This window comes from Panthera onca, chromosome D4, assembly GCF_046562875.1.
Source record: "Panthera onca isolate mPanOnc1 chromosome D4, mPanOnc1 haplotype 2, whole genome shotgun sequence".
Taxonomy (NCBI): Eukaryota; Metazoa; Chordata; class Mammalia; order Carnivora; family Felidae; genus Panthera; species Panthera onca.
Window position 1 is genome coordinate 84,459,048 of NC_138351.1, and position 12,768 is coordinate 84,471,815.

General features: G+C 54.9%; 2 protein-coding genes across 4 annotated transcripts; one reads left to right on the forward strand and one right to left on the reverse strand.

Annotated features, from left to right (window-relative positions):
* The first annotated feature begins 3,831 nt into the window (after positions 1–3,831).
* On the forward strand, positions 3,832–7,760 carry WDR38 (WD repeat domain 38). Of its 3 annotated transcripts, XM_060608693.2 has the most exons (9): positions 3,832–3,927; positions 4,471–4,591; positions 5,661–5,777; positions 5,858–5,955; positions 6,372–6,452; positions 6,668–6,799; positions 6,879–7,028; positions 7,458–7,505; positions 7,618–7,760. In XM_060608693.2, the coding sequence occupies exons 1-9, from the start codon at positions 3,859–3,861 to the stop codon at positions 7,744–7,746; spliced, it is 945 nt and encodes a 314-aa protein (XP_060464676.1). In that variant the 5' UTR covers positions 3,832–3,858; the 3' UTR covers positions 7,747–7,760. The 3 variants fall into 3 exon arrangements, with proteins under 3 accessions (XP_060464676.1, XP_060464675.1, XP_078292621.1); XM_060608692.3 differs by having other exon boundaries at positions 7,458–7,760; XM_078436495.1 differs by lacking the exon at positions 6,372–6,452.
* Positions 7,761–8,050: 290 nt separating this feature from the next.
* RPL35 (ribosomal protein L35) lies at positions 8,051–12,269 on the reverse strand. Its single transcript, XM_060608698.2, has 4 exons — positions 12,149–12,269; positions 11,574–11,710; positions 10,022–10,103; positions 8,051–8,233 (listed from the first exon to the last, which is right to left on the reverse strand). Exons 1-4 carry the CDS (start codon positions 12,149–12,151, stop codon positions 8,084–8,086), a joined length of 372 nt encoding a protein of 123 aa, XP_060464681.1. The 5' UTR covers positions 12,152–12,269; the 3' UTR covers positions 8,051–8,083.
* Between the last annotated feature and the right edge of the window lie 499 nt (positions 12,270–12,768).

A 12,768-nucleotide genomic window follows, 5' to 3' on the forward strand; every position in this document is an offset into this window, starting at 1 on the left:
CTACTGCGGGGCCCCTGTGTCCCCTCCCCTCCTCTCCCCATAGTTAACCACTCTGGTTATTTGAGAGTTTGTCACTCCCTGCTTTTTCTTCAAGTTTCAGTGCAAGCAGATATATGCCTGAGTAATGGAGGGTTTGCCTTTGGCACGTCCTGACTTTTATATGAGGGGTTCTGGCCTATAGCATCTTTGGCCACATTGCTTTTTGTGGAGCATGTTTTGTGAGATGTTTGCACGTTGATATGCAGAGCTGTATTCTGGCCATTTCCCTGGCTGGGTAGCTGTCATTGTTCAACTATGCAATCATGTATTTCTACAGTTTTTGCCTTTTTGAGTTGTTTCTAGCCTTTCAGAACTAGCTGGCTATGACCCTGGAGTGGAGTTGCAGGGATGCAGGCTGGGCCCATTGTCCACTCTGCTGGACAGTACGGGGCAGATTCCGACTCATCCAGGACCTTCCAGTAATAGGAGTTTCTTACGATGGGATAGGCTGTCCTGAGGGGTAGTGAGGTCCCATTCACAGGGGTAAGATATGTTGGGAGGTGGGCAGGGGCTGATACCCCAACTTTCCCACGCTATATTGAAAGAGTGTCTGGTACAAGCAATAAGCTGAAGTCTTTGGGGTTATTGGACATAGACTTGAATCTCAGGTTTCCTACTTTCTAGCTGTGTGACCTTGAGCAAGTCATTTCCTTCTCTGTTTCCTCTTTATTTTTATTTTTATTTATTTTATATTTATTTTATTTTTAAAAAGAGTTTTACTTTTGGGTGCCTGGGTGGCTCAGTCAGTTGAGTGTCCAACTCTTGATTTCGGCTCAGGTCATGATCCCAGGGTGTGGGGATAGAGCCCTGCATCAGGGTCCACGTTGGGTGTGGAGCCTGCTTGAGATTCTCTCTCTCCCCCACTCTGCCCCTCCCTTGCTTGTGCATTCTATCTCTCTGAAAATAAATTTAAAAAAATAAAATAAAAGATTTTTACTTTTAAGTAATCTCTACACCCAACATGGGGCTCGAACCCACAACCCTGAGAAATCAAGAGTTGCATGCTCTACCAACTGAGCCGGCCAGGCACCCCTCCAGTTTCCTCTTTAAAATGACTGCATACCCATGGCAATTTCAGAGAGAACCAAGGGGCCCGGGAAGGCAGGTAATTTGGGATAGTGAGGAGGGGCAAGGCTGGTTCCAAGACCCTCGGTCACCTTCAAGAGATAGAGTGACAGTAGGAAAGGCCAGAAAAACAAAACTAAACAAAACACCTCCCCAGACAATCTGGGCTGGGGGAAGAGAGAAGGCGATGGGCTCTCTGAGAAGGAATATAGTCAAGGGGTGGAAGACATCCTCTGAGGACCCTCTTGGAGAGGTGAGGATCTGTGTCCCGTAATCTCATGGGCAGAACCCCGGGCCAGTGAAATACTTCTGCTGCCAAGGTGACTGTAACCCATGCCCTCCCTTCCCCTGTGGACCGTGGACCATCCCTTGTTGCGGGTGCAGCCTCTGCCCAAATCCTCAGCCCCTGCTGAGCATGGAGACAGGCTACCCCCGACCACCAGGCCCTCTCTACATCATGAGGTATCCCTGGGTTGTGGGCCCCTTGGGTGAGCCTGGCAAAGGGCACTCAGAGCTTTGTGTCTAGATTTGAGGCTTGTGGATGTCACAGCCTCGCCCCCACTTCTTTGAGTGCTTGCTGCACACCAGGTGCCCTTGATGGCACCATCTCACTGACTCCTCACAAGGCAACCGCTGTGAGTACACTCATTTTACACATGAGGAAACGAGGCACCGAGTGATCAGGTGACTTGCCCAAGATCGCAGAGCTGGTAGCTGGCAGGACTCAGGTTCAACCCAGACCGGTGGCTCTAATGCCCTATTTCTGGGGCAGGGGCTCTGACTTGTCTGGGGGATGGGCAAGGGAAGGCACCTCGGGGAAGTGATATTTGAGGCAGATCCCAAGGTAAGCAGGTAAGAGGAGGGGAAACCCTGTGTGCACAGGCCCAGAGCGGGAGTGAAGGTGGAGGGGATGGAAAAAAGGGCCCTGTGGCTGAGTTCAGGGAGCAAGGTGGGGGTGGGAGGGCAGGAGGACAAGGACAGGATGGCCCCCGAGGCCCCTAGAATTCATGGTGGGTAGTTCCAACCACCAGCTCTGGTGTCAAGCAAAAAGGTTTAAACTCAGTCAGCAGAGCATGCAACTCTTGATCTTGGGGGTGTGAGTAGTTCAAGCCCCATGTTGGGCATAGAGCTTACTTAGAAAAGAAAAGAGAAGATTTTAACCATAGCTCCATCTCTACCAGCTGAGTAGTCACCGGGCCTGGTGGACAAGGTCTGTTCACAGGGGTCTGGGAGTGATGGGCTGCACGAGGTTAGGTGGTTCTGGGCCCTCCAGGTAAAGCAAGAGCAGCCAGGTGGCTGGGGAGATGCCAGATGGGGCATGGACTGGGAGGGAGTTGCCTACGCAGAGGGAGTGGGGAGGGCCTGGGGGGCCAGATAGCTCTGAGGAACTGTGTTCGGCAGCCATGTCCAGGGATGGGGTGGTGGCCTCACAGGCCCAACCCAGACGGGTCCTTGAGGAGCCAACTCAGTGACCTGGGCCCTCTTGGAGTTAGGATGGGGGTGGCGCCGCCTCAAAGCCGCATTGTCACCCCCTCTCCCGCCTGACTGTCTGAGACCTAAAATAGAGAGCAGTGGATCTCGTGAGAAGAGTCTGGGAAAGAGGTCTGGGGGGAGGGGTGTGAGTCACTGCTGGGAATCCTTGAGTTTGAGGCTCCCAAAGCAGCGCTGCCCCACCCCCACCCCCAAGGAGCCTGGAATCCATTGGACAGTGGCAGACAGGGTGTCTCTGTTCCACCCCTGTGCCTTGTTGGGGAGGGACTGGGTCCTGGCCCCAGCTCTGCCACAGAAGTACTGGATGACTGGGCCAAATCTGCCCTCTCAGGGCCTCAGTTTCCCAGATGTACCAGGAGTTAAGGACCTTGGCATCTGCTTGAGACCCCTGGAATTCATGGCAGATGGTCCTAATATAGGCCCTCAAGTCAGACAGTCATGGGTTAAGTCCCAGTTCGTTTCCTACTGCCTGAGTGACCTCGGGGAAAGTCCCTCTACCTATGAGGCTTCTATTTCCTCATCTGCAAAACGAACATTGAAACCAAGTCCTGTTCCTGTCTGGTTTCAGCTTCAACTATCCAACAAGGAACTTGACACCTCCTGGGGCCTCCTACCATGGCCTCCACATCCTCCACATCCTCAGATGGCCACATTTTGTGCTGCCAGAATGTTAACAGGGACTCCACTTTCTAACGCCCTGTGCCTTACACACACTACCTCAGGCTCGCCCCATTCTGGAGGGCAGATAGCATCGTTTCCTGCCCCCTTCATGGGAACTTCTCAGCCTCAGTACTGGGCACTCCAGGAGGAAAGGGGTCTTGGAACCAGAGCGGGCTTTCCTGGGCACCTATAATGTGCCACCCCACTGCGCACATGGGGAAAGCGGCTCCTCTCAAAGGGGTCTGGGAGCTTGCACGCTCTGCAGCGGGGAGGCAGTGGCGGTGTGTGGGGCTGGCGTGCCCTCTAGCGGTCGCCGTGCTCGTGGTCTGGCCCCGAGGTCGGGGCTGCACAAGGTCTGGCTGGCAGCGGCCAGGAGGGGAAGTAAGTACCTTCTCAGAGCCGCGGATGGTCCTGCCTGCCGCGGCCCCACCCCCCGGGGGCCGAGAACAGTCTCTCCCAACCTGTCACTCCTCGTGGCTTCCCAGAGACCCTGCAGTGGCTGCGTGCTCCGCCCCGATTTCCATGGAGACCCCTTGTACACAGCTTCCTCCATCCACTCCACCTCAAGTGGGGCCGGCTGGCTGGACCAGCGCCCCGGGGCCCATGAACAGCCGGTCCGCAGGAACGCTGGCCGTGGGGAGAGTGAAATTCTTCGGCCAGCACCGCGGGGAGGTAAGGTCCGGTTGGGCTCTGCTGACTCTAGGGTCCTGGCTCTGGGTCTAGAGTGGTTCCTTATTCTGTCTAGTGTTCTCTGGCCCCCACCCAGCTCCAGAATGGGCTACAGATTCTAAGCTCTGGTTCTAGAGAGGGTGCAAACTCCTGGATGACACCAGTGTTTTGACTTTGGCTTTAAAATGAATTCAGGGCTTAGATTTTGAACTCCTAGTTCTGGGCTTCAGCTCTAGAATGGGCTCTTGGCTCTGGGGTGCCAGGCTCTGGTTCTAGAGAAGGCTCCAGCCTCTACCTTCAGTGAGGACTCTCAGGCTTCAGGCCCAGGTTTTACAGGGTTCCAGAGAAGGCTCCAAGCTCTTGGCTCTGACTGCAAGGGTGGTTCCTGCATTCTGAGCTCTAGTTGTAGAGTGAGGCTTGAAGTCTAAGCTCCAACTCCAGGCCCATGGGGCAGTGTTTGGGGCTGGCCCAGGAGTCTGGGGTCAGGCATGAGCAGGCAGGTGTCTCTTGCCCCAGGATGGGACTACTTCTGTGCTCTCCTTCCAGGTCAACTCCTCAGCCTTCTCTCCCGACGGCCAGAGGCTGCTCACAGCCTCTGAGGATGGCTATGTGTACGGCTGGGAGACCCAGAGCGGGCGGCTGCTGTGGAGGCTGGGTGGCCATGCAGGTGGGGCTCCTGAGGCTGGATGTGGAGACCAAGGCCCACGGGTCTGTCTGGCATTCTGCAGAGCCTATCACTCTGACATCTGAGCTGGGCATTCATGCCAGACAGCCTGGGCAGGGCTGGGGCAGGAGGGCAAGGACACAGGGCCTCTGACAGACCTGGACTCAGACCCTATTACTGGTTTTTTTGTTTTTTTTTTTTTGTTTTTTAAGTTTAAATTAAAAATTGGTAGTCTCTACACCCAACATGGGACTCAAACTCACAACCAAGATCAAGAGTCACATGCTCTACTGGTTGAGAGTCAGGTCCCCATTCCTACTGTTATAAATTGTTTAAAAATATAGTTACCATCTTAACCATTTTTAAATGTTCAGTTCAGTAGTGTTAAGTATGTTCATTGTGCAGCTAGTCTCCTGAACTCATCTTGCAAAATGGAAACTCTATCTATACCCATTAAACTCCCCATTCATCCCTTCCTCCAGCCTGACAACCACCATTTTTTCTAGCTCAATGAATTTACTCTAAGTACCTTCCTTTTCATGACTTATTTCACTTAGCAGAGTGTTCAGCTGTTTAACCACTTTGACTGTGATCGTTATGTCATCTCTCTGAGCCTCTATTTCCTTCTCTTTAGAATGGGGACAGTTGCTCCCCTGTGGGATGAGATAATGCAAAGTGCCTCGCGCCCAGTAAGAACTCAGTAGATAGAACTATTATAATTATTACTGAAACAAGAAAAAAAAATCTGGTAATTACAGGGCAGATTGACTAATGTTGTTAATAGGTAAAGTCCAGGACTGGGGAGCTCAAAGGAGGCAACAAACCCAGGTTGGGCTCTCAAAAAGTTTCTGGAAGGTGCCTGCATTTGCTTTTGGCATTGATTTTACAAATGGGCAAAATAAAGTTGGGTGTTTCAGGTCAAGTCATGGAAGCTCAACTTGCTAGATGGCTGGAGGGTGAGAGAGTTAGGAGGGAGGAGGGTAGGTAGGCGATAAGGCTAGAGAGATTGGCAGGGGTTGGCCTGCAAGGTGGAAGGCAGCACCCCATTCCCTGACCATGCCTGCTTACCCAGGCCCCATCAAGTTCTGCCGCTTCTCCCCTGATGGCCACCTTTTTGCCACGACCTCTGGTGACTGTACCATCCGCCTGTGGGATGTAGCAGAAGCCAAGTGTCTGCATGTCCTGAAGGGTGAGTGCACTGGGTGGGACTAGGACCAAGTAGCCAAGCCTATGTTCCTTTCTAGACCCTGCCATATCCTGTTCCACCAGGTCACCAGAGGAGTGTGGAGACGGTTAGCTTTAGCCCTGACTCAAAGCAGCTGGCATCGGGTGGCTGGGACAAGCGGGTGGTGCTCTGGGAGGTGCAGGTATGTGGAGGGGCGGCCAGAGCGAGACCTGGGACCTGGAGGAGACAACCCCCACCCCAGTGCCCCAGAAAGGTTGTTCCATTTTCCCCACTGCCCATGCCCACACCTGGCATCCAAGACCCCCTTACATCTGGCTGCAGCTACATCCCCAGCCACACCAGCCCTCTGTGCCTCAAGATCTCTGCCTGTGAGGGTCATGCGGCCTGGATTGCCCTCTCCTCCCCTCAAGGACCAGGTAACCTCCCCAGACCCTGTGTGATCACATTACCCAGGCAGCCCTGAAAGGAGGGGAAGTCTGACCCCTCCTTGGTCTGGGTCCTCGGTCTGACCCATTCCTGGTCTGACCCATCTGAGGCCTAGAACCTAGCACCACAAGGCTCTGGGCTACCTCCAAAGCTCAGGGCTCTCTCCTGCAGTCTGGCCAGATGCTGCGCCACTTAGGAGGGCACCGAGACTCTGTCCAGAGCAGTGACTTCGCACCCAGCTCAGACTGCCTGGTGAGCCACATCCGCTTACTTGCTTGGGGGCTGAGCAGTGGTCAGAATTTCAGACCTTAACTGGGTGACTCTGCTCTTCTGAGCCACTCCCCTTATCTATAAGATGGGGAATTCAGCAGGGCTCACAAACTGCCTGCTTCCTGAGCCTGGCCAGCCTAAGAACCACAAAGGTGGGCATGGGCTCGCTAGTTCATGCTCACAGCAGATGTCTGCAGGCCACTGGCTCCTGGGACTCTGCTATCTTCATCTGGGACCTGCGGACAGGGACCCCAGTGATCTCCCACCAAGAGCTGGAGGGCCACAGTGGCAACATCAGCTGCCTGTGCTACTCAGCATCCGGCCTCCTGGTGAGCTAGGTTGCCCTGGGTTCCAGGCTGGCCCTCTGCTGGCTACAAACCCATGGGCTTAGAGCTGTTTGCTGTCCAGGCTTCTGGCTCCTGGGACAAGACCATCCACATCTGGAAGCCTTCCACCAGAAACCTGCTTGTTCAGCTCAAGGGCCATGTCACCTGGGTGAAGAGCATAGCTTTCTCCCCTGATGGGTCACAGCTAGCCAGCGCTGGCTACTCCCATATGGTAAGCCCACCACCCCCCCTGCCGCCCGCCCCAGGCCTGTCCTCCTCGCGAACTCCTAACCCAACATCCTCCTTTACCAGAGCCCTCAGCATGGTCTAGAAAGGGCCACATCCTATTTGCCCCGAACAGGAAGGTGACAAGGACAGAACCCAGGTGCCCACCACTTCTGGGCACTAAGGTCTAAACTGGCCCAGAAGCTGCTAGTGACAATAACATTTCTAAGACACACCATAGCTTCAAGGAAAAGAAAACTGCACTGCACTGAATTTTCGCATCAGATTTTTATGCTGGGCATGTTAAATACACCTCACAGACAACAAAACCCAGACCAAGAGGTAAAGAGGTTGGCTGGGACTCACTCCAAAGTGGTTTCAAGGACGCCAGACTTGTGGGGTGAGGCCTCCCTCCCTTCTGCTTATTATTTTCCAGGTCAAAGTCTGGGACTGCAACACAGGAAAGTGCATTGAGACTCTGAAGGTAAGTAAGATCCACGGATGTAGCACCCAAGGGTGTAGGAAAAGGCCTGCTAGGGGAGGTTGGGGGCAGGCAGGACTCGCATTCCCAGAGCCCAGTGAAGTGCTTTCGGCAGGGAGTCCTGGATGTGGCCCACGCCTGTGCCTTCACCCCAGATGGGAAACTCTTAGTGTCTGGAGCTGCTGATCAGGCAAGACGCCAACTTCGATGCACGATCAAATCACCCAGAGCCTCTCAGATATAACATCACCACAAATGGCTCTTTGATCTCAAGCCTGTCTCTCCCTGCCCAGGGCGCATGGGACCCGGCAGAACGAGCCCCTGAAAGGACAGTGAGGGCAGCTGCACGCCACAGGCCCAAAGTAACCTGAACAGAGCACCCAACAGATCCCTGTGACCAGGATTGGTCACGGTCCCACACCGGGGCTGCCAACAGCCGCAGGCAGGCCTGCCAAAGCCCCCAGGCCCCTAGCAACCACAACCAGGGCACGCCAGCCCACCTCTCCAGCACGGTTCGCTGAAACACCCGCAAACATGAAGCAAGGCCAGCCAGTTTGTTTGTGTTTTATTGATGCCGGTGCTCAGGCCTTGACCGCATACTTCCGGAGTGGGTACAGCCGCTCCTTCCGCTGCTGCTTCTTGGTCTTCAGGTTTTCCTCGTGCTTGTTTAGCCGGCGGCGCATGGCACGTGTCTTCTTGGGCCGCAGATCCAGGGGCTTATACTTCTTACCCTGGGTGATGGGAGAGCACGGGGAATCTGAGCACCAGGGTTTTGGAGCTACTGCGGCAGTTAATGAAGCCTCCGAGGCTGGAACTAAGCGGCTAGCGGGCACGGGGAAGATGCTGGAAGTGCCTGAAGGGGGCCACTGGGATGCGAAGGTTAACGTGTAGACCTGAGCGTGAGGAGGTATAGGACCAGCCCAGTAGGGGACTGAGGCCCTGTGCTGGGTACCACCTCAGTGAAGAATCAGACCTGCTTAAGGAGCTCCCAACCCAGTGGGTAAGACCGCGCAGCTAACAAGCGGCCCATCGGTGGGGAAGAGGAGAAAAGATAAAGGAAGCTTCCACCTAATGACTGGAAATAGCCTACAAAGCAAGCAATCGGAGCGAACACCAGTTCCAAGGGGGAGAAAACGGGGCGCACAAAAACCCTGAAGAATGCCAGCTCAGGCGCTTTCTGGGAACTGCCAATAGTCCAGAGGCGGTACAGGCACAGGGCAGTGGTGTGAGAGCTAAGAGGGGGAACAGCCTCAGGGCAGAGAAGTGCAGAAACAGAAACGAGCTGCGCAGAGGAGGGTAAGCTCGAAGACGGGGGATTTGGAAGCATGAGTCTCTGTCCACCCATATCCATGTTATCCACAGCACAGGTCAGGGCCTCATCCATTTCAAGTTTCCTAAGCCCTCAGAGCTCTGCTGGCCAATACAGGCGCTGGCCACGCGAGGCCTACGTTAAAAATCCAGGCCTTCAGCCACCACAGCCACATGTGGCCATCTGTGACCGTGCCGACAGCACTAACCTAGAGACAGAGACCTCACCTTGACCCTTCCCCCCACCACCCCTGGACTGAGTGGTGCCTGGCAGGGGGTGAACTCACTGGAAAGACCGCCCACCACCTCTGCCATGGTCCCTCTGGAGCCTGATCAAAGTTTCAAGCCTGGGGCGCCTGGGTGACTTAATCGGTTAAGTGTCCGACTCCGGCTCGGGACATGACCTCAGAGTTCGTGAGTTTGAGCCCTGCGTCGGGTTCTGTGCTGACAGCTCAGAACCTGGAGCCTGCTTCCGATTCTGTGTCTCCCTCTCTGCCCCTCCCCCACGGTCTCTCTCAAAAATAAAAAACATCAAAGTTTCAAGCCCAATTCTCAGAAAACATTCCCACACACACACAATGTACACACATTCAGGGATGGCGGCACCCCCCCCCCCCTCACATGCTACTATCCCTGGGGGCAGCTAACCCAGGAACACATGGCGGCTTTCAGCTGAAAGGCTTTAAAGCAGGGCTGAGGATCTCCCCAAGAAATCCCACCGGAGGACAGGGGCTTCAACCTGTGTCATGTGAGTTCCGGCCCGCCCATGACCTTCTCTTCCCGATAGCCAGCCCTGCTGATTTTGGACTTATCAGCTAGCCCCCACGATCACATAAGCCAATTCTCTGTAATAAGTCAAGTGCATGTCTACACACACATGAAATTTCCAACTGGTTCTGCTTCACAGCTTGAGCCCTGATAACCTTGCTCAGACTTACTCAGCTGGTGAGGCTGGATTCAAAACCCAAGGCTCCAGCCAGACTCTCCCCACGCTGATTTCTGGACCAGTGCGGCCCCGAGGAAATGCAGACTAGTGCCAAGATGCTGGTTTGGAAGCGAAACCAGCTACAGGTTGGGAAGGCTCTGGAAAGCCCGCTGCCATGCACCCCAGCAGAAAAGAGCCTCTTCCTACCACCCTTTTGGCCAAGGAAGAGCTGGAACTTTGCCCCTGCAGCTAAGCATCCCTCCGACTCCCCCCGGCCCAGACTCACCTTGTAGAATTTCCTGAGGTTCTCTTTCTGAGTCTGGTTGATGACGGTGAGAACGCGGGCGATGGATTTACGAACAACCCGGCTACAAAACAGAGACATCAGTGAAGATGGTGGAGAGATACAGTGCCCCCCCCTCCCCCAGGCATTTCATTCAGGACCCCAGATGTCCTAAGACAAGAGCGGTATTATTCCCCACCAGCTTGTCCATATTCACCCGAGGTGCCTAACCCAGCCCAGGTGGTTCTGGGGGTGAGGTCTGAAGACTCTAGAAGATGGGTATCCCTCGAGTGGGGACAGGGAAGGGCTGGCATACCCAGTGCTTCTGAGAAGCTGTGAAGTATTCATTCATTGAGCAGAAGCAGAAGGGAGATCAGGAAAGACCTTCCACCCCAGGCCATATATCCTGACAGCTACAAAGACCTAACCAAAGTCAAAGTCGACTATGGGAAATCATGCCACAAGCTGGGCAACAAGTTTAAGGAGTCACAGGAAGAGCCACTTGGGGGGGGGGGGGGGGGGAGAGCAACAAGACGTAGGCCATGGGGGGAGAGGATGAACATAGGAAGAAGCTGGGAATAAGTGATTTGTGGTCAATGTTGAACACCAGGCATGCTGGGGGATGAAGGAGGGCCACTCAGTAGACAGCTGGTAAAGTCTTGAGGGCTCAGCATGCAACTTGCTTGCGTGTTCCCCAACTCATCCAATCCCCTCCCAGCACTGCGAGTTGGTTGTTGGGGGCCCGTTTTACAGAAAAGCAAAACAAACTAAAACAACAAACCAACTCTGAGTGGTGAGTCAGCACACCCATCGGGTAGGATGTGGCAAAAGTGGAATCTGCGCCCAGTTCCACAGACTCCAAACCCATGTTCCTTTCACAAGTCCTGATTCTTGATTCATGTAACTAAGTTAACTCCAACTTAAGGGAGAGGTGGGCACAAGGCACTGATCTACCAAGTGAGGGAGGAGGGCAGGGAGGACCAAGTGCTGGTGGGAGAAATGGGTCCGGTTAGGCTTTTCAAGGCAGCGTTAAAAAGGGGCTTCAGGGGGTCCCCTAGGTGGCTTAGTCCGTTAACAATCTGACTTTGGCTCAGGTCATGATCTCACAGTTGCTGGGTTCAAGTCCTGCCTCAGGCTCTGTGCTGACAGCTCTGAGTCTGGAGCCTGCTTGGGATTCTGTCTCCCGCTTTCTCTGTCTCTCCCCTGCTCTCTCTCAAAAGTAAATAAACATTAAAAAGAGATTAAAAAAATAAAAAAGGGGCTTCAGGGACAACCTGTTCTTTCTTCAACCAGCGAAGCTGAGCAAGGGCACTCCAGGCAAAAGGACAAAATGGTCAAATGCAGATAAGAAGAAAACCACACAGCGGGTCTCCCATGCAGCTGGGTGTGAGCAAGGCGAGCCTGGAAAGGCTGGTTAGGAAGGGCATGACATTCCAACCCACGGGTCCATGAAACGGACATTTCCTTTAGCCAGCTTCGAAAACTGTACAAATGCTTCCAACGCACAGGTGTCCCCCACACCGAGAAAACCGTGGTCCTGCCGCCCCTCACTCACATCTTGGAGAGTTTGGAGGCCGCCCCGCCTGTCACTTTGGCGACGCGCAGCTGGGACAATTCCACCTTCAGGTCTTCCAGCTGTTTAAGCAGCTCCTCCTTCTTCTTGCCGCGAAGGTCTCGAGCCTTAATTTTGGCCTGTGCGCAATCAAGGGTTTGGGTCAAACACCCAGCGAGGTTGTCTCCCCTTCCCAGCGGCCATCCTCCCTTACGCCTGCGTCGTGATCAGCCCCCGGAGGACGGGCTGCGAGCCCGGCATCCCTCCCCTAGTCTGTGCCTTGGGCAAGGAAACTGAGGCCCCCGCAGGCGCGCCCTCGCCCAGGTCCGCTACGAGGCTGGGCCGCTGCTCCCATTCAGCAGACAGAAAGACGGAGGCGTCGGCAGCGCGGGCTCACCTCTCCAGGCCCAGGCCAACAAGGGAGAGGGCGGGAGTCCTGCTGTGGCGGCGCTAGGCCACTCGGCACGGCGCCTTACAGGCCCGGCTGACAGATGGAACCCCAGTGCTCACCTCGAGCTCCCCACCCCAGGCCCCGAGCCCCACAGCGCGGGGATGGCACCCGATTCCACCGCCCTCACCATGTCTACACAATCTGCCGCCGCGCCGATGGAAAGAGGCCGAAGGAAAGAGGAAGCGGGCGGGGCTGACCTCCACAACTACTGCCGGGTGGCGGCGGGCGCGGCCAATGGCTCCGCCCCGAGGGAGCCCTAGCTCCGCCCCTGACTCCAATCCCTACCCCGCCGCGGGGAGCGCCGAGGTACCGCCCGCCCAGTTTCGCCCCGAGGAGCCCCGCACCTGGGATTACTCAGGTCTTCATGTCTCCTGAGCAGAGCAGTTGGGGAAACCGAGGCCCAGGGTGACTGGCAGCTTCCCGGAGATGGCACAGTGAGGACTCGAATTCGTCCATTCAGTCATTTACTCGTTCATTCATTCATTCAGTAGACCTTTGCAGGTCGCTCCATTTGTGCTGCCTTGATCTGGGCGCCAGTGCCCTGGGGTTGGAGGGGATGAGGGTTTTCAAAGATGAATGAACCCAACTTCTGCCTTGAAGGAATTTAAAATCCGAAGAGGGCAGGGAGAGGCGGGATCAGACAGCTATACTCACAACTCCATAAATGTTCCAGTGGAGGCAGCACGTGGCAGGGGAAAGCATTCAGGGCCTTTTTTTTTTTTTTTTTTTTTTGTTCGCTTGGGACTC

Coding starts and splice junctions, on each gene's coding strand:
- WDR38 (XM_060608692.3), top strand. CDS start 3,859: ATGAACAGCCGGTCCGCAGGAACGCTGGCCGTGGGGAGAGTGAAATTC. Junction 4,592..5,660: donor GAGGCTGGGTGGCCATGCAG/GTGGGGCTCCTG, acceptor CTGCTTACCCAG/GCCCCATCAAGTTCTGCCGC. Junction 7,029..7,457: donor GCGCTGGCTACTCCCATATG/GTAAGCCCACCA, acceptor ATTATTTTCCAG/GTCAAAGTCTGGGACTGCAA.
- RPL35 (XM_060608698.2), bottom strand. Junction 10,104..11,573: donor GCCTCCAAACTCTCCAAGAT/GTGAGTGAGGGG, acceptor TCTGTTTTGTAG/CCGGGTTGTTCGTAAATCCA. Junction 8,234..10,021: donor ACCTCAGGAAATTCTACAAG/GTGAGTCTGGGC, acceptor CCCATCACCCAG/GGTAAGAAGTATAAGCCCCT.